The 19,560-nt window shown below is 39.6% G+C and overlaps 1 protein-coding gene across 22 annotated transcripts in view; it reads right to left on the reverse strand.

Moving 5' to 3' along the window:
• CELF2 (CUGBP Elav-like family member 2) overlaps positions 1 to 19,560 on the reverse strand; it is a 713,224-nt gene that overhangs the window by 314,366 nt on the left and 379,298 nt on the right. For 5 of the 22 annotated variants that reach the window (XM_073328802.1, XM_073328800.1, XM_073328801.1 and 2 more), the window contains exon 1: positions 1,280 to 2,002. The exons of 5 other annotated variants lie outside the window; for them this stretch is intronic. In XM_073328802.1, coding sequence (XP_073184903.1) covers positions 1,280 to 1,386 — 107 coding nt within the window. In that variant the 5' untranslated portion in view covers positions 1,387 to 2,002. Of the gene's footprint in view, positions 1 to 1,279; positions 2,006 to 19,560 lie in introns of those variants that run through there. 12 more of the 22 variants (XR_012156850.1, XR_012156851.1, XR_012156849.1 and 9 more) reach the window with 4 other exon arrangements.

Below are 19,560 nucleotides of genomic sequence, written 5' to 3' on the forward strand. Positions count from 1 at the left end.
TCATAACACTGTATTTTACGAGACTATAAGAGTACGTCCAATCCATAAACAAAAATTTCTTCAACACTCTAATCATAAACAAGGTCTTTCTAAATAGATGGATAATTCAAGAAATGTCATATGTATTAATTTGTTAGATTTTAGGACAGGAACCATCCATGTAAATTATTCTGCTTGACCTTAAAAATCCTAATGTAATAGGAGCAGTTGGATTACAAAAATGGAAAATGGTATGTATCTCTGTCTGCTTTGTAGCTAGTTTTCATTGCCAAAACAAATTTTAAAACAGTGGGCATCAACGTAACAGTCAAAGTTAAAATGATCAGACATAAAATATTGTAAACACATGTCCAGTAGCCTTGTATTTGCCAGATGGACATCAGTTTTGTAAGCATTCAGAATCAGTAAGTTTTCTCTCTACAGTTAAAGGAGAAGATAGCAATAAATCTTCAACTTAATGCAACAGACATAATTACACGATGCAAACCCCCCACTATTAACAGTGGATATCAAATTTTAAAAACCCATAAACAAGTAATACTACAACATTTCTTACTATACAGTCTATACAAATAAAAAAATAAAAAATATGGGCTAAGAAAAAAAAAAAAGCCCCAGACATGCATTAAGCTAGTTTGACAGCTCTATTGTTCAGCTGTCCCATTGTCAGACCAAAAGATGCATTCAATGCTACAATGTCTGCTAGCAAACAAACAAAAGACTACATTTTTCAAAGCAGGGTGCCAATTCTAGCATAATTCTGTCTCTCTCCCTCTGAGATAGGTAGCCGCCTCTTGCTCTCCACTACACTATGGTACGTTAAGAATACACACGCATATGTACATGTTTTCACACACATTTTTTGAACAGCTTCAAGTGATCGGGACGAGGTAGAGCGTTAATGGCTATTTATGGAGACTACGTGAAAATTAAAAGTGGTATTTAGGGCACTAGCTCTAATATGGAGTCTCTTTCCATGTTTATTCCATACCCAATGCAGAATAATGAATCAGGCAAAAATATTGCAAAGGAGATGATAAAAGAAGAACCAGCTTTCAGATGTTTTTATATTTGTTGCCTGCTTTTCTTAATACATCGGTCATCAGACACGTTAAATCCAATTGTAACTCGTGGAAATGCTGCTTGCACACAGCAATGCCTCTCTGTCTTTTTTTTTTGAAATTTTTAAATAGGGAAACTACTTAATACAGAGCATGATTATAGTCGCAGCGGGCCCAGGCAACTAGAAAGCACACATTAAACAAAGGAGACAACATACCTTAAAAGCAGCTCCTCATTTCTCATAGTAACAGCGGATTTGGGACAGCGCATGCTTTCTGCACCGATATTCTCAACAAAAGCCAGTTCAGAAGTGCGCTCAAACATCAATGCCACAGTTGCTACTCACTAATGGCTACTCTTTCTCTCTCTAGTCAGACGCTGAGTGGTGGAGCAAAGGGGCCCCTGCAGATTCACTAAGCAGAAATAATCCTCTCTGACAAGTTATGTTGTCTGGGCATATTTTACATTAATGCACTCTGCTGCCTATAGGGGTCTTGTTTGCGTTCACTATTGCCTGGCTGGTGTTAGCTCTCCTGATTACCATCAACAAAATTAGTAACCTCCCCCCCCTTCAAAAAATTAATTAATGAGTTTCCTATTCTGTTTGGTGAAATGAAAATATGAAATGCATCTTTTGTTTGCCTTGTGAATTATCAATACTGCAGCACATGGAGGCTGTGGCTGGATAGGCTTGTGTGCTTTAAGGGATTTTGCTTAGGATCTCGTTCTGGGGTTTTGGATTCACAGCAGGATTTCTCTCTCTCCCTCTTACCCCCCCGCCCTGTTTGAGTCTGAGTGGCTTTACAGCACCCACTAGCCCTGATCAGAGAAACGGAGGATTGTTGATTTGAGAGTTTAGGGACCTTTTGAGAGTTTTCAGTTTGCCTTTACCATTTGCCTTAGCAAATGACCTAGTTCAGCCTCACCGGTGGCTATGCGGATGTGCGGCTTTTACAGACATCTCTGCACAGCCATTAGGGGTTGCATTGCTATTTATTCACTTTCAATCTGTGAAAGAGACCACAGAGTCACATCTGTAAAGCAATTTGGGCCAAAAGCTATTCCCATTGAAGCCAATGGGACCCTCGCCATTGAGTTCAATAGAAACAGTGGCCCTTAATCACAAGTTTCCAATGGGGTCAAAATGAAGTGTACTTTCACATCTGGGCTCATTCATGCCATTCAAACCTCTATACCTCATCTCTATCTCGTGTATTTAAGGTCTAAACCAGATATGTAGATACGTGGGCTCCCCCCTGCTAAAACACCAAGAGACTGATGCTCATTCACTCTGTGGCCTCTTTACACCGCTCTAACAGTGTAAATAGATCTCAAAGTGGGCACCAATTCCATGAGGTCCCCTTTATGCTACCAGAGTGGTGCAAAGAGCAATCGGGGTAAATGAGAATCAGGCCTCAAATGCAGAATTATTTGAAGGGCTGGAGTGTATGCCTTGCACACTAAGCTACAGACAGATTGAATCTCAAACTTTCCCAAAATTCAGGTGTGTCTTGATTTAGGATTTTTCCTGGGAGTCCCCCTTTTTATACCACACATCGGTATCTTATATGGACTACTCATTAGTGTATCCCTGTTTGCAGCTGAACATAATTTCACAGCTGGAGGATTCCCTTACTGAATGTTGGTGTTACTGGTTGGGTTTGGTCTCATTGGTGGGTGGGAGAGGGGATTGGGGGGCTCTGGGGAAGCAGTCACCAACCCAGCAAATATGATGGTGGGTTCTCACCTTCAGTGAAAGGAAAACATGATATTATGGCGGGCAAAGGTTTGTCCTTAGATTTGTACATAGGGCTAGTCTACAGGGGAAGTTACTGCACAGCAAGCTGGGGTGCTGTAGATTCATCCCTGGCTTGTCAGGCAGTAACTTGCTGTGAAGAAAAGCCCTTACACCTTGTAAACTCGTTGTGGCAGCGACTGTCTTTTTTGTTCTGTGTTTGCACAAAGGGATCCTGTCTATGACTGAGGCTTGTAGGTACTACTGCAAAACAAATAGTGCATTTTCATTGTTAAAAGTACATACTCCAAAGTGCACTCGAAGGCATTGCATTTAGCTTTCACTGAAAATCAATGCAGCAGTCATGAGAATTGGCTGGGACAAAGCTGTGCTACCATGACAAGTCCTGCAACTCAAACCCCAAATACTAAATCCTAAAACCCTAGCTCCAGTACTGCCATTTCAGGCTTTGGTGACTGGTGCTTTAGATTCACTGGCACCCTAGATTCTCTCTCTCCCTCCCTGGACATGAAGTTCTGAGTTCTGTACTGGTGCACGAATGCTTTCCATCTCCAAATCACTTTTGCCTGCTGTAACCTGCCATGGCAATTGGGTTGGTCCAGACCAGTTTCAGATTCATAAGATCGATGTTTGGAGGACTACAAGCTCCAGGGTATGTGAGAGAATGCACAGCTGAATGCGGAGTGTCAGGATAAACTACTACAACTGTCCAAAAACATGGGAGGAATCACCATCTTAAGAAAGTACAATGGTTTCTTTTCAGGACAGATTAAAATGGCTTCTGTAGAGTCCTTTGGGCCTAGTTATGGAATCAACGCAGCTTGCGTTGGGTAGCTGACTGAACCTGGTGTTGGGAAATCCTTGATCAATTCTGCTCCTACATGGAAGGAAAAGTAGCAGTTATGGGAAATGAAGTCTAAGGATTTTGAACTCATCCACAGTGTAAAGAAAGCAAAGCAAAAACCACTAAGTGGTAAAACTAAAAGACAAAAACAACCCATTTTTCTATCATACAAAATGAAATGACTGACTTAGCGACATCTGCAGTGAGATCACAGCTGCTGAGGATAAGTGGGAATGTGTGATGCCTATTACCTTTCCACTGCAGGACGTACTAAACAGGAGTGCCTTTAAAATAATATAGCATTAAGGGAAGATTAAACCACATGCACTGGGCTATCTGATTTCTGTCAGGATGAAATCCCAGGTATAGAATTTAAGGTAAATACAGCACTTAGCATCAGATCACAAATATGTAACTTCTACATATATACTGTAGATTCTTGTACACACTGTAGATTCTTATATACAAACATATGCAGTGGTAGCCATTAAAAGCTTTAAAATTCCTTTAGCTAGTATTTAATGCAACTACAGGACTCCTAGAAATTATGTAAGCATTTCCCATACTAATTATACTGTCCTGCATAAACTGAATGTTGTGGCAATGTTAATTACTTGCAAAGGCTTCATGGCGACCAGCATAAAGTCAGTGGAGCAAGAATGATTTATACCAGCTGAGAGACTGGCCTATATTCTGTAACTTCCCCTTGGATTACTTTTAATCATTCAGATTGCTCAAGAAAACAACAGAATTATCATATATCCAAAACAAACTGTGCTACTGCCCTATAAAGGGGCAATAGCATGTGATGGGCACCAGTCTACATCTGATCACATACAGAGGAAAGATGGTCCAGTGGTTAGAACATCAGCCTAGGATTTAGGACATCAGGATTCAAGTCCCAGTTCCACCACAAATTGCCCTTGTGATCTTGAGCAAGTCACTTAGCTTCTCTGTGCCTCAGTTTCCCACACGTAAAATGAGGAAAATAGCAGCACTGCCCTATCTCAACAGGGTGTATTAAGGTAGGGCATTAAAGATTGTGAAGTCCTCAGCGACTACAACAATGGACTAATCCGTATCAGTGCCTAAGATAGACAGAACATTATCTAACACCTTCCCACAAGAGGAACCTACAACTTCAACCAAGGCCAGATTGTGCGCTGTCATTTACTCCTGTGCAAAATGAACGCAATGATACTGTAAAAAGCTACAGTTCTGATGCGATAACATTTTACACCCACTTTGCACTAGTTGAAGTGATTATGCAAGGTTTCAGGCAGCAGATAATCAACATCCCACTCAAAAGAGTAACATGGCTGTCCTTTCTGGCATCTCTCTTGGGAGAGGAGCTGGATGGTTCACCCGGGTTCTATCACCATCAAGAGCAGCCAGCTGCTTCCTCCGAAGTCTCCCACTAACGAGAGACACTCCGACGGCCTGAAGTCAATACGAATTTCAGAGTAGAGCTGGCTGAACATTTTTGGTATAAAAAAAATAAAGATTTGGGATGACTAAAACATTTCAGATATTTTGCCAAATTGTTTTGGTTGTAAAAAAGCATTTCAGTTGGGGGTGGGGGTGTTGTTATTTTTTCAGTTCAAAATCTAAATGAAATGTTTCATTTGACGCAAAAACAACAAAACAAAACGTTCTCTCTCCAGCATTTTGGTTTGCCAAAATCTCTTCGGAAAATTTTGTGTTTTGAATTCACCTGAAGCTATTTTTCCCCCTAATTTTTTGGGACTGCCATAAAACTGAAAAACCTGCTATTTGCACCACTGTACTTCAGAGCAGAGGGACTGATTCTGCTAGCACTGAACTCAGTGGGATTTTTTGGTACGTTCTCACTGGGAGAGGAACCACAATGTTTTCTTTATGTGCCATTATTTAAAAAAAAATCCAAATCATAAACAATGGGAGGCAACATGGCCCAGTAGATAGGACAATGAGCTGGAAGTCATGAGACCTGCACTCTTTTCCTGGCTCTGCAACTGACCTGTGTGTGACCTTGGGCAAATCAATTTGCCTCTCAATGCCTCAGTTTCCCCCCCATATTTTGTTTATACAGTTCATTTCAGTTGTAAGCTTCATGGTACATGGACTGTCTCTTCCTGTATGTTTCTACAGAACCCAGCAGAATGGGGCCCTGATTTCAGAAGTGGGTATTCACCCACAAAAGCTTATGCTCCAATACGTCTGTTAGTCTATAAGGTGCCACAGGACTCTGACGCTTTTACAGACCCAGACTAACACGGCTACCCCTCTGATACTTGAGAAAAATGTACTGGTACATTGTGCAAACTATACATGCCTGCAGTTGCTAGGGTTGCCATCTTTGTGCTAAGATGAAACACCCCAGCTGAAGAAGGCATATTTTCAAACTCCTGTGGTAAAAATGAAGCAAAGGGAGAGAGGACCATGGTCCTCTAGTGTAAAAACACAGGATAGAGGAATGGAACTTCCCAGTGTCAGATTTGGCATTAACTTTTCAGGGCCTTGGGCAAGAGTTTTAGCTTCTCTGTCTACTTTTCCGATCTAAAAAATGGAAGTGACAATATTTAATGAGCTGCAAAATGCAGGTCAGACTGAGTGATGAAGAGATTTTTGCTAGCATTACTGTATGTGTATGAGCTTCACATGGGGTGTGGTGAAGATTAAATAATGTACGAAAAGCACTTGGGAGATGTAAAGTGCTGTGTAAATGATAAGAATAATTATTAAGGCAGTAAGAGAAGATGATTTGTTTTAAGTTTCCTACCACAGCTGGTGCCAATGGTCCTGCTGCAGCTCTTCCTCTCTGTTTGTGAGAAGAAGCATTCTCCCATTCGACAGAGCTGACGCAGTGCATCTCAGCAGCTGGAGGACAGAGGCTCCAGAAGGAACTAAAAAAAGGTTTCTTAAATCATGTGCTTCAGTACTCCTTTTGCACCAGTTTAAAAAAATAAGGTGAAGTCATGGCAAATCACCATTTTGAACATGATAAATCAGCACATTTTAAAGAAAATTCTTGACTTGAAACAGATAACTGGCTATGTTGTGATTTCAGACATGCCCCCCTCTGCAAAGAAACAATTTATTTGGAAGGGTCTACATATCATAATAGCATCCAACCAGCAGCTAAAAAAAATGTAGAAGAAAGCAGATCAAAGGCACAGAGAGAAATAGCTAGGACAAACAGAGATACATCTGAGAGATGACAACTTCCAGTTACAGCCTGTGACTTAAAATAGAAAATAAACTAAACTGTCTTTGATATAAATAGAACACTGCACATCCTAAAGTAGGGTATCTTTATTTTTAACTGGTTGCAGCTCCTATGTCGCCACCTCTGGCTCTGCCATGTATGATATCGTAAACCATATGACATCACATGATCAGTGAACTTACATATGTATTTATTTACATTCAGGTAAATACTTTATACTTGCTGGAATGGATGGCACACATGCAGGCAATAACATGTATGAGAATTTTATGATTTCTCATCAGTTTAGATTAAAATTAGAAATAAAACAATAATACAGTTTACTCTTCTATTGTTCCTGTAATCCAGAATGATCATTCTCTCTCTCTTACTATGCTAGTGCCTAAGGACCAACTAAGAATGAAGCCCCATTGCACTAGGTGCTGTGCAAACTAGTAGACAGTCCCTGCCCTGAAGAGCTTACAGTACGAATAGGCAAGGGTGAGGGAAGGGATATAATGCACAAGCAGAGTGAACAATGTGATGGAAGCAAATGATATGTTAGCTCCAGAAATCTACATACAAATGAAAAAGATTGAAGGCAAACTCCTACTGACTGGGGGAAGCTGATGGCTAGCTGAGGACACTTGAATAAATGACTGCTAGAATTGTAGGATATAAGACTTTGAGGGAGGAAGATGAAAATTTTCAGACATATATTACATACTATACATGCACTAAAAGACTAAAAGAAAAGGAAAATGATCTATTTCTATACACAGTTACCATAAAACAAAACTGATTAAGAACTACAAGAAAAACTGTAAAAATTTCATAATCAAGCAACTATAAACCCTTGTTTCAGTAGCTTTCATCTTTGACTAATTAATTGCACTACATGCTATAAAATAATCATCACTCACTTTTGCAATTCTTTAAATGCTGTACATTTTTTTAAAGCATTAGGATTGATTAAATAAAAAATTGCCTGTTATATAAATCTTCAGTTTGATTTCAAGTGCCTCTCTCCTGCTATCATATAGTTAATATTTTTGCCCAAACCTAAATTTGGCTAGTATTTTCAAAAGTGGCTAATGATTTTGAACGCCTCCATATTTTTTGGTGCTCAACTTGAGTCATATTAAAGGGACTGGATTTTCAGCTATTAGATGCTCAGCATGTTTTGAAAATATCATGCCCCTTTGAAGGCGTCTAAAGTCGGGCACCCAAAAAATGGAGACATTTGAAATCTCTAATCACTGTTGAAATTCTTGGCCAAATTTAGGTTTTGTTGTGCTAAATGTTCCTTGATCTATCAGAGCACAGGTTTTTAAATTGCAAAGATCGCAATGTCAAAAGTGCTACTATGAGCTCTGACATATCATTCAAAAACAAATGACAGGTTTAAACTATATATATATATATATATATATATATATATATAACAAACTAGGAAAAATATTGCTTAAGAGATGAAGAGGCTAAGCTCTTAAGCATGTGTAAATCGGTGTTGTTCCATTGATATCAATGGAGTTAAGCCCAAATACACCAGCCGAAGATTTGGCCCCAAATCATAAACAAACTGTGATCTTGATTCTACAAGATGCTGCGTGTACTCATCTCCAACTGGTGTTATCTGATGCCAAGGGCCATAAGCACTGTCCAACACTTACAGACTTTATCCTGCCCCAAGGATATGTCCCCTTGTGATGCTACAGCTGTGGAGACTTTGGTGGGCCATGCAAATTATATGGCCACTCATTCCAGGAACTGGCCATGTAGTTTTGCTCAAGATTCTCCCCCTTCCAAGGTTACTGGGCTCATCAGTATGACATAAGGAAATAAGCTTAGCATGTCCCCAAAGGTCTTGAGGAGAGGAACAGGTTGTTTGTTCTCTGGCAAGGAGAACACATGCTTTAGGCTGCCAGGGCCAACTCCTCTGAAATGCAGTTCGGTCAGGGACATGAAGAAATGCCATGCAACCTCCCCAAGAATTCTGCCAGCTCACCCAAGGACCATAGAATATTCCTTTCTCTCTCCCCAATTTCCATATGGCACATACACTCCCTGTGGGCAGGTACCATTCTGAGAAGCTCCAGAAAAGGACCTAGATCTATAGATAGGGTGTTGCTCTGGAGTAAAAATCCGTGATGTCAGCACAGGAAAAAACTGAATCTAAACAGGGAATATACAAGAGGAAACTAGTCATTTGCACAAGCTCCTTCCATTCCAAAGGTGTTCAAGACACTGCTGTGGATCTGGAGGAAGGGATGTACCTAAGCTCTTGAATCATTTGATCCACTGCATAGTCACCATCTGCAGCCTTCTGGGGCCTCCACATTGCAGAAGACAGCATGTATGTTCAGCTGGACAGAGCTCTTAGGTGTTAGCAATGTTACCATCTGCTGCAGGGAAAACAACACCTGCAAGGTCTTAACAAGGAAAAGGCAAGGGTTCAAAAATCTCTTAATTTAATATATAAATGCCTTAAGTGATTTCTAACTACACCATACTGATTTGTGCCTTAAACATTTCCTAATCCTGCCCCCACCCACACTTTTCTATTCTCCCTTAAGAGCCCAATCCTGCAAGCTGCTCAGCATCTTCAATTCCACCTCAGCACCCTGCAGGGACAGCCCCCCCCCAAATTGTTATATGTGAAAATCCACACATCAGGTTAACTTCTTGCTGACCTTGTGCTGATTAATGCAAATTAAATTTCATGCTAATTGGCTTGAGTGGCTCGCATGAAGACCAGAAATGCTTATTTTTTGCTGGTGGTGTTGAAATATACTCCTACTATTTGTTCAATAGTTTTATGGAAATCATTATTAGTTTTATAGCATCCTCATAAAGGCAAATCTGCATAGAACGTCTTATAGAAACAACAAGGAAAAATAAGCATTCCAAAATGGCATTTTCCACTTCTGATCCAATGTTGCAGAAACCCCACTTCTACCTCATGGGGGGAATTTTATGGCTCATTTAGAGCCCAAGTTCCCAGATGCATTTTATAAAACCCTGAGCCAGTTTTGTTCTGGCCTTCACTCCTTAACATCCTTGTTCTTGTCAGGGAAGCATGGAGACACCTGATTTCTGACATCTGACTTGATAAGTGGGGGATGGTAAACAGGGCTGGGTATTTTAGATCCTACAATGCTCTTTACAACCAGAAGATAAAATGAGCAATTACTTCATCTAGTGATGCCAGGCAGAGGACTCTTACAAGGGGCTGAGTATCAATTTCCAGGATAGAAATGTTACTGTCGCATTATAAGTGTCAGTAGGTCCAAATCTCAGATATGAGTCTTGACACTATAATGGTTCACTGTGGTTTTGTCTGGCAGTTGGCTTAGTATCAAATGGACCAGCAGGTATTGCTTAGCCTTACGGGAGCATCTGCAGTGTCTTGACATTTGAAGTATGAATGCATTTTTGAATTCATGTTCAGCATCAGGGAAAAGATTTGACTTGAATCATGAAGAAGCTAAAATCATTTCAATGCCCAAGGAACAGTTTCTTCTTCTTCTCTCTGAATTGAAGTAGCACATTTCATCTGAAGATCTCCAAGAGTTTTAAAAAATTAAGTAATTAAGCGTTGCAACATGCCCCTCTGGGCTGGTAAATATGATTCTCTCCATTTTACAGAAAGAGAAGTTGTGGCATAGAAAAGTAATATGAGTTGTTCAAGGTCTCTCTCTCTCTCACACACACACACACACACACACAGTCAGAATAATCTCTCTGAAATATTCAGATAACATTCTGCCACTAATCTGTACTTGGTCACTCCCCATTGTCACGTCCATCCTAATCATTCCAAAAGAACAGAAATACTGATACAAACACCATGATATAACATATATGGTTTACTTACTGCTGTCACCCGTCACCTCCCAATGCCCCAACTCCATGGTATTCCCTTGTATATCGGACACACTTGCTTTTAACACTTGTGTACTGCCAAGAATTCTACTCAGCTTAAACAAAATGTTAGTAACTAAATTTAAAAGAAACCTAAGCCAATGTAACACCACAGCTCAAATATTTGTTACTCTAAATGACCTGCTGCCTAAAGAAGACTCTTTCCTTGTGTTGTATCCCTCTCGCCACCATTCCTCCATTATGAGTTGGTGTCTATCCCCCTTACATCACTGTAATGTCTGTTTCAATGAGTTTCTAAATACCTAGAGGGTAGGGACCTCATCTTAATTTTGACTTCTACAGAATCAAGTATACTAATAGCATTGCTACAAACCATAAACAAGAAAGCTGCAAGAGTCTGAACTCCCAATCCAGCCTAATCACAGGGCATCAATCCCTCCTGCTTTAAATGGGGATTCTACACCAATGTGTAGGCGGGTTAAGAACCTGTGCCTGAAAACGCTGATTTTTCAGGTTAGACACATAAGTGTACCCGTTGACATGTGAGAAAGGAATGACCGTAAGGGCCCGCTCTGTGGCATAATAGCTGAATACCTTCCCCCTCCCTACCCTCCCTGCAGCCTCTCTCAAACAGAGATTCTTCTGTCACATTCTATTAAATGCTGTGCGATGATTCTGTCATTAGGATTACTCTGTAGGACAGACAGCTTGGAGACTGCCAAATTCATTAAAGATCTTCAGTTGGACTTCATGGGGCCTTTCACGTACCCTGAGCAAACAAACACCCTTTGTGCTCGAGAACAAAGGGAGTTTTGGCCCTTTTGTTTGATGTCAATCACAATCTGAGATTAATGATGCTGTTTCATATATGCCAAGTTACACACACACCCCCCACGAACGCCAGACTCGCCGTGTTCACAGTACACTTCAAAAAGGCATAGAGTGAAAAACAATGTTAATACCAATCAGCCTCAGAAAAGAAAGAAGTTCTTTGCATGTGAGTGCATTTTACTCATACGACTGAAGAGACCACCACCGCAGAGGGAACATATGCTGGGACAGTATTTCCTTAGTTACTGCTTTACCTCATCAGGGCTGGTTAGGCGGAGTGGCTATGTATCCACTAAATGCCTGTTCACGAATTGGAGCATTGCAGGCATTCCCCCATTCGGAATCAAAGGGAAAATAAATACAGCTTCATCCCAACTGAATGTGACATTCGCAGCTGCTATGTAAACAAAGTGTCTCCGTTTTCCTTGGTGAGGCTCTCTGCGGAGGCACTTACTCTAACACGGCAGCAGACACAATCCTGAATTCCCTACACCCTCCCAGCTCCTACTGGGGAGCTTCAGGGAGTATAGGATTAAGTTCCCAGAGTGTGTGGTGCAAATTCTGGAAGGGGGCTCCAAAGCTGTAGCAAGATGACTGCATGGAAGACGGACACTGAAATCAACAGCTCAGAAACAGCAGAGTGCTCTTAATTAATGAGTGCACAGTAAGCTAAGCAAGGCTTACTCTGTGCTGCCTGAAGTTTTGACCAGGAGTGGTCAATGGATGGCTGACCCTGTATGAATAAAATACACCCCCCTAGATTTTTCACATACCAGGGACCATAAGAATAAGGAGAGAAGGAAAGGTGTCATAGCACAGCTCAGTACGTGATGATGGAATGAGTGGCATCATGGCAGCACTCTGGAAAGGAAAGGTTAGTGTCTGGGCTGTGAGTCTGATTTTCACAAAGTGAGTTGTGTTTTCCTCTGTAAGCCAGTTATGTGCAAATACCACAAGCCATAACCTGTCTTTGACAGACTGCTTGAATTACAATTGTGTTATTTAGTCTTTTATTCCAACACCTATTGTAAATCTTTTGGTAGCACAAGAGTTTACACTTCTCATTTAACATAATAGACTTTAATAAATGACATGGTTCCTCTTGATAATTTGCAAATCTTTGCTACATATTGAATATTACGCTAGGTGACTGTTAGATTTTCCACAGGGTATCAAAGGAAAACGAAGTCCCTTCATTCAAAGAAACGCTACAACACATCACATTCATTTGGAAGACTACTGCACCACAGGGCAGAGCATGTCACACCTATAGCAAGAGAGATAAACACCAGAGGGGCACCATGGAGAAGTCTGTGAAATTTAGTTGCAACCTGAATCTCACTCAACCCAAGATTAATTTACACACATATGCATTTATTTTTCATTCACATCCCTGTCTGTTCCAGTCAGAACAGAAGTGCTGAAATACTTTGGAAAATGCTGCTCTCATGGTATTTCAGGCCCAACTAGAACTCAGAAAGCTCCTACAAAACTCCTCGTCTCATGAGATATTCTCTGCAATTTTGCAGACCCAAGAGATTTGGATAAGCTTCGGATAAGCTTCAGATAAGGTACTCAGATACCACAGCCATGGACACAGTATAAGAACCTGAACAGATAAAGCACGTGAACTTTTGGGTTCTTTTGGGTGTTGCCAGAATAATAAGTAAATAAATAAATAATCTGATGCAAACCTCCTAACCTTTTGATGTTTGACCATCATCTCTACAGAGGGTACTGCTCATCCAGTCATTCATTCATTCAGAAGCACTATTTGCTACACACACTTTGTAGTCCCAATAGCAAAATAATCTCATAATGTTGCACACGGAGGTAGATGTGATTTATCCCTTATTACAGGTTGGAGAAAGAACACACTTTCCTGATCTCCTTTAGGATATAAATTATAAAGCGAGTCTCACCAGGTGATGTGTGCTGCCATGGCTTGGTATCGTACTACTTATATTTAATGCACAATAGTATTGTCATTAAAATTAGGATGCATTAAATAATGAAACAACTGTGAAAACATTTCCCAGAGAACACAAGCAATAAGAAGTGGAAAGGAGCAAGAATAGTGGGCAAGAGATCTGCTCCCACAGTTAAGAGCATCTTAGTAAGAGTGTGCAAGCACCTGACTCTGTTTACCATGGTGCATCCATTTCACAGGGGCTCTCTGATTTGTACACTTCGCATACTTTAATACTGTACTATATCATACCTAGCTGGATGTTCACTGGTATAATCTAAGGCAAAGGTTTTTGAATGGTGGTCTATGGAACACTAGTGGTCTGTCGAGAACTTGCTGCTGGTTCGTGGGAAATGGCTCCTCCTTATTTTCAATTCCTAAACTGCACTAAAACAATCAAGTGAAGAGATATTAAATTACTGCAGTTGCTACAAGGATTTTAGAATTAGAACTGGAAGAGCTCTTGTGAATGAGTGGGGAGATGATTCGGGGACAACCTTTGTATTCAAATAGAGTTTACACTATGAAAAAATTAGAGAACCTCTGATCTAAATAACCTGCTGCAACTATACAACCGGCTTTGTTGGTAGCTGGAAACTCATGACGTTTGCATCTTCTTTTCTTCTACCTTTTAGGTTTATTCTTGAAGCAGAAGAAGACTGGCTCAAAGCCCATTGAAGTCAATGGCCGCCCCTGCACTGACCAGTGTGCTTTGGGTCAGTACGTGAGTGATGATGCTCGTGCTTTAGTAATAGCAGAAACAAGTTTCTTAAAAGAGATGAGATTCACAAAGCTACATATGATCATCATCTAAATTGATCATTGCTAAGTACTGTACATCTGCCTGGGGGTTAGTGCCCCACTCACTTATGATAGCATGATACTCTGTCACAGCAGATGAATCAAAATTGGCATCCAAGAATCAAAACTGTTCATCTTTAAACACCGAAGTTTGGATTCCCACTCAAGAGTGACCAGTAGACTACCACTGGGGCATATGTGCTTATCATTTAATGAAGCTCTCGGTTGGATTAACTGTCAGAACTAAAAAGAAAAGCTTATTAATGTTAAAATACAACTGAACTCCAGTCAGAGATGTGATTATAGCTCGGGTAGGCACCTGGGCTAGCTTTAATCTAGCTAGCATGGCTAAAAATAGCAGCCAAGACGTAATGGCACAGGCTTCAGCATGGGATGTAAAAACCTGCCCTAGGCCTTTGGTTACAAACTGACATTGCTAGCCTGTACTGAAGCATCCTTGTACCCAAGCTGCAGTCACACCTCCAGCTGCAGCGTAAACATACCTGTAAGTCACTTTGTCTGAGGCAGAGTGCTGGCAAATGGTTAAACAATAGGCATTATTAATGAAAGCTCAGTTGTCTGCCTCTTTGTCAAACAGGCCAAAAACACTCCACAGACCTTCCCAGAGCCTTACAGTTTTATTTATATAGTATGAACCATTTGGCAAAGCCATGTTCAAAGAGCTTTTGCCTTCAGACAGGGTTTCATATAGCATTTATAAGAACAGAGCATGATTTCATATTCTTTCCAGCACAGTTCAACTTCACTCCATTTAAAAGTTCTTTGAAGCCCTTGACCTCTGCTATTCTGAAACATAATGCCAGGAAAACCTATTTTTGACTCTGATTATGATATTCCGCTGCTCCCAGAAAATTTTCTATGCAGCATGAGTAGATCAAATTATTTTCATTACATCTTTTGGTCGCAAAGAATAGTGACACATAATTAGACAGCTAAATAGCAACAGTTTCCTTCTGGTAAATTTGCCATAGCTAATTTTGATAATAAGACCCATAATTGTTTTATGCTCATTCAATATGCTAAGTTTACCTAATACAAAAACCCACCAGAATCTTTACATGAATTTTTGTTTTGTTTCTAGAGGAATCAATGTCATTATTAATCAGAAGAGGAATGCAGAATAAGAGGACGATAAATCTCCTTTGGTCTTATTTGACTTTCATATTTATGGTTTGGATAAGGTTATTATTAAGGAATTTTCAAGCTGTGATTGAGAGAGGGAAAGAAATGGGCTGGGAAGCACTGCACTCAAAAATACCATGCTATTGTTGATTTCTGCAGAATTTATGTAAATTCTTTAGGTTCTGCAGATTTAAATATGCTAAATAGAAGCCTATTCCCCAATCTCCAGACTACTGACCTCTAATCTCTAGATCATCAAACTAATATTTTTGAGAACAAGGTTAAAATAAAAAATATGGGGCATAGAGCTAATGGGATTTTATATGTTTGGCACTGGTTTTTTTGTTTTTTTTTGCTTCTGAAGCATCAGAGTAAAATTCACGCAGACTATAGTTGTCTGTTGTATATCTAGCTGCCCTGCAAAAACATAGAATACAGTAGCTATTTGAGCTACAATTTTACAACTCAATATATGGTAATGGGTGAAATGTCCTAGATAAATAAAAGTGTCCAATTTTTACAAAGCCAGTGTTGCCCACATTGCTTCTTACATTCTTTGACGGGATAAGGTCAATGCCCATTGGCTACATAAGAATTCCATCAGTGTGGCTATTGTCATAGTAACGTTTAAACTAAGCTTTGCAAGCAGGCATTCATTGGTCACTATGCAGAGCGAGAAAGCACTCTGAATTTTAACTCTTTATCTTACCTTTTTATATAAGGCTTGCCAAATAGTGGTTTAAATTTCAGACTACCACATTTTACTATGGTCTTTTCGGAGAAAGTGTACAGTATGTTACTCTGAAATCCAGTTAAAAGATGGCATTGTTTACCCCTATTCAGAATGCCATATAATAAAATAGACTAACTCAGTACCACATAACCCTGAACTTTTAAGGTTCTTGAAATCCAGATTCAATCTTTTCAGTTGATATCTCTCACTCTTCCCCATGGCACCTATATATATATATGATCTTTCAAACACATGCACAATTTCTTATCAGAATTATACATTGTCAAAAGCTCAAAAAATAAATGTTTTGAATGGTTTTCCATTATATGTATACATATTTTTTACTGACATAATGTCTATAATATGAACAATTAAAAGAAGAATAGCTTTAATGCAGGTCTTACAAAGATATCTTTTGTCTTTTCTTGTGCCTTTTAAAAGACAAACCTATCAGGAGAAAATGTTATGATAATGTATTACCATGCTGAGTTAATTGTCAATTGCAAGTTACTTAAGTGTACTTTAATGATATGTATAAAGCCTTATTTTCAACTCTAATAGCTATTAATGCAAGGGAGAGAAAATGAAACCAATTTTCCCCAAGTTAAAGTGGAGCTCTATGATGAATAAATGTACAAAATTTCTAAATATAACACAATCTTTAAGTTTTGCAGATAATGGGAGCCCACACTTTAATATTTTATTGTAGCTTCAGACTACCTTTCAGGTAACACTTTTGTAATGTCATATGGTTTATAATACATGATCTAGGGCGACATTAGACTGTACTTTTAAACGTAGTGTTCGTGGAAATTTTTTCAAATGGTAAGAATTCATTCCCAAGGACCATAATGAATGAACTGCAGACGAAGGCCCAGTGGTATGGGAAGTCTGGGGAGCCAAACTGAAGACCTCAAAGACCACTTCATTACTTCACAGACTGTTCTCAAGGACTGTGGAACTAGTGGTGTTGACTTCATATAGAGTTTAGGAGAGCCACAACCAAAGTGCCACTCATCTATCATTCTGCACCTCTACAGCCAAGCCCTGGGGTACATCTCTCATCTTTGGGTAAAACCATTTCAATGAAGGTGTGCAGACACCTCCTGAATCCACTTCTATGTACCTCAGTGCCCACATAATTGCTCTTCTGCATGACTCAACACTCTGTGTCCTCTTTCCTCCAGAGGTGAGTGGTCTTTGCTAGGTCCACAAGACTCCAAGGGATATTGCACTTGTAAGAGTTCAAAGACTTTCTGAAGCACGGCTAAGGGAGAGTAAAATCCCACACCCAAGATGGTATTCTACCTAGGAAACTTCATGGGTTTGGACAAATAATTTCCCAGGTATCTTCAACTATCCTGCAGACTTTTCTAGAAGGGAACAAAATTATGGTGTATAGTTTCTTTGTGGATCATAGATGTGCCTTCTGTGTACAGGCTTCATGGTAAGACAACAGTACTACATCTCCCACACTTTCCCCACTGATCTTTAATAAAATTTGCATGTTTAAATGTCAAATCATTTCTTAATTAAGTTTCTAGAAAGTTTGTTACAATATGGGGAAAAAAGTGACCATTGTCAGACATTACATGTTTAGCAACTCTCCTTTATCTGCAGGAGAAACTATGCTTTCATTATCACTGTGCCTTTTGCATTAGCACTTCTGAAATGGGTCTATGAAATGTACTTCCTTGCTATTTCATTTTCATTAAGAAAAAAAATTGCAAATCCTCTTCTGTACCTGGGGAACAATGTGCTTGTTAGGAAAGATTGCTTTGTTCAATCATCGGGTTTCAATAATGCCCAAATTGAGTCACTTCTCAGTCTTAAAACTATACATTTTACTCTAGCAAAGCCACTCAGGAAAGGGAGTTTTTTAATTCCAGAGACACTGCAATTTTAAACATCCTTTGGGACTAATTTGTTTTGAAAGATATTAGTAGCTGAGTATAAGCCTGCCAAATGTCAACTAGGTCTTCTTGCTTATGGATATTTAAGGCTAAAAATCTTTCTTGCTTTTGAAGTAGTTGGAAGTAACCTTCACACAGCATCAGATGTGCTTCATTAGCGAATGTCTTTGTGTGTACATATCTGAAATAAAAGATGTTTAGTTTTACTGCTCCCTCTAAACAAAAATAGGATTTTGCGGTACAATTGGCACGCCACAAAACATCCAGTTAGGATTTCCCACACTCAGATCCTCTCACTAGACTCATGCATAATAGCACGTGCTGGAGGCAATTCTGTGTCTGGATGAAATATTAATTATGAACATTAGTTTTTTATTATTATTTGAATTGCAGGAGAGCCTAGTAGCTTCAGGTCCTTGGCCATAGCCCAGTTGTGCTAGGCACTCCACAAACTCTCAACAACAAGTCAGTACTTGTCAGTTTTGACAAAATTTGCCAGGTTTGAGAATCTTTAAACATAAAAAAGTAAAAAATAAAAATACAAAATAGATGTATACATTTCCAAAGAGAAGATGTTAGTCTATAGTACAATCAGCACAAGACCATGAGTCTGGAGTCCTGAGTCTGGAGTCCTATGTCTGACCCAACTTCTTCCACTCACCAGCCTTAATACACTTGACTCTTTGCCAACCAGTGGCAGATTTTGAGGCTTCACTTCATTAGAAGAGAAATTAGTGTCACAGGTGTAAGGTATTTTCTAGTGTAATTTATTTATTTACACAATGTACACAAAACCAGATTTTCAATGTAGCACGGATGCTCAGGCGTGGGCTTGTAGCACGGATGCTCAGGCGTGGGCTAAATCTACAAGCCCTGGACCCGGATTTACAATGCAGTGCACTCATACCCTTATGTGTCTTTGAAAATTTTGCCCTAGGCTGTTGGATGTGCATCAGCTTGAGACCCTGCTAGATGTCATAACTAAGCAGAAGTAGGCCTGATCAGAACTTAAAAAGAAGACCCCTCAATGCTGCACAAAGTTTTGTCCAATTTCAAAAGAATCAAAATTATAATAAATAAAAATGATAATAATGCAATGACTTCCTGATTGAGGCTATATCTGCACCTACTCAGCACAGTGACTTTGTTGAAGAAAAGGAGAATAATAAGATTGGTTATTATTCAAACTTAAAGGGCATCAAAATCAATATTTCCTGATAACACACTAACAAAAACTTCTTGAAAGACCAATTCTGTTTCCCATGACTCAAAGCTACTGTCCTATAGCACCCCCTCTTCTCTTTCTCCCATTACTATTCTCAAATTACCAAACGGTCACAGTCAGCATATGTTCCTGGAAACCAATTTGGGAAAACTAAAATGTATAAACAAATATTTGTTTAGTTATTGTCCCCAGAAATAATTAAGCCTTTAAA

The sequence above is a fragment of the Lepidochelys kempii genome, chromosome 1 (assembly GCF_965140265.1).
Source record: "Lepidochelys kempii isolate rLepKem1 chromosome 1, rLepKem1.hap2, whole genome shotgun sequence".
Lineage (NCBI taxonomy): Eukaryota > Metazoa > Chordata > Testudines > Cheloniidae > Lepidochelys > Lepidochelys kempii.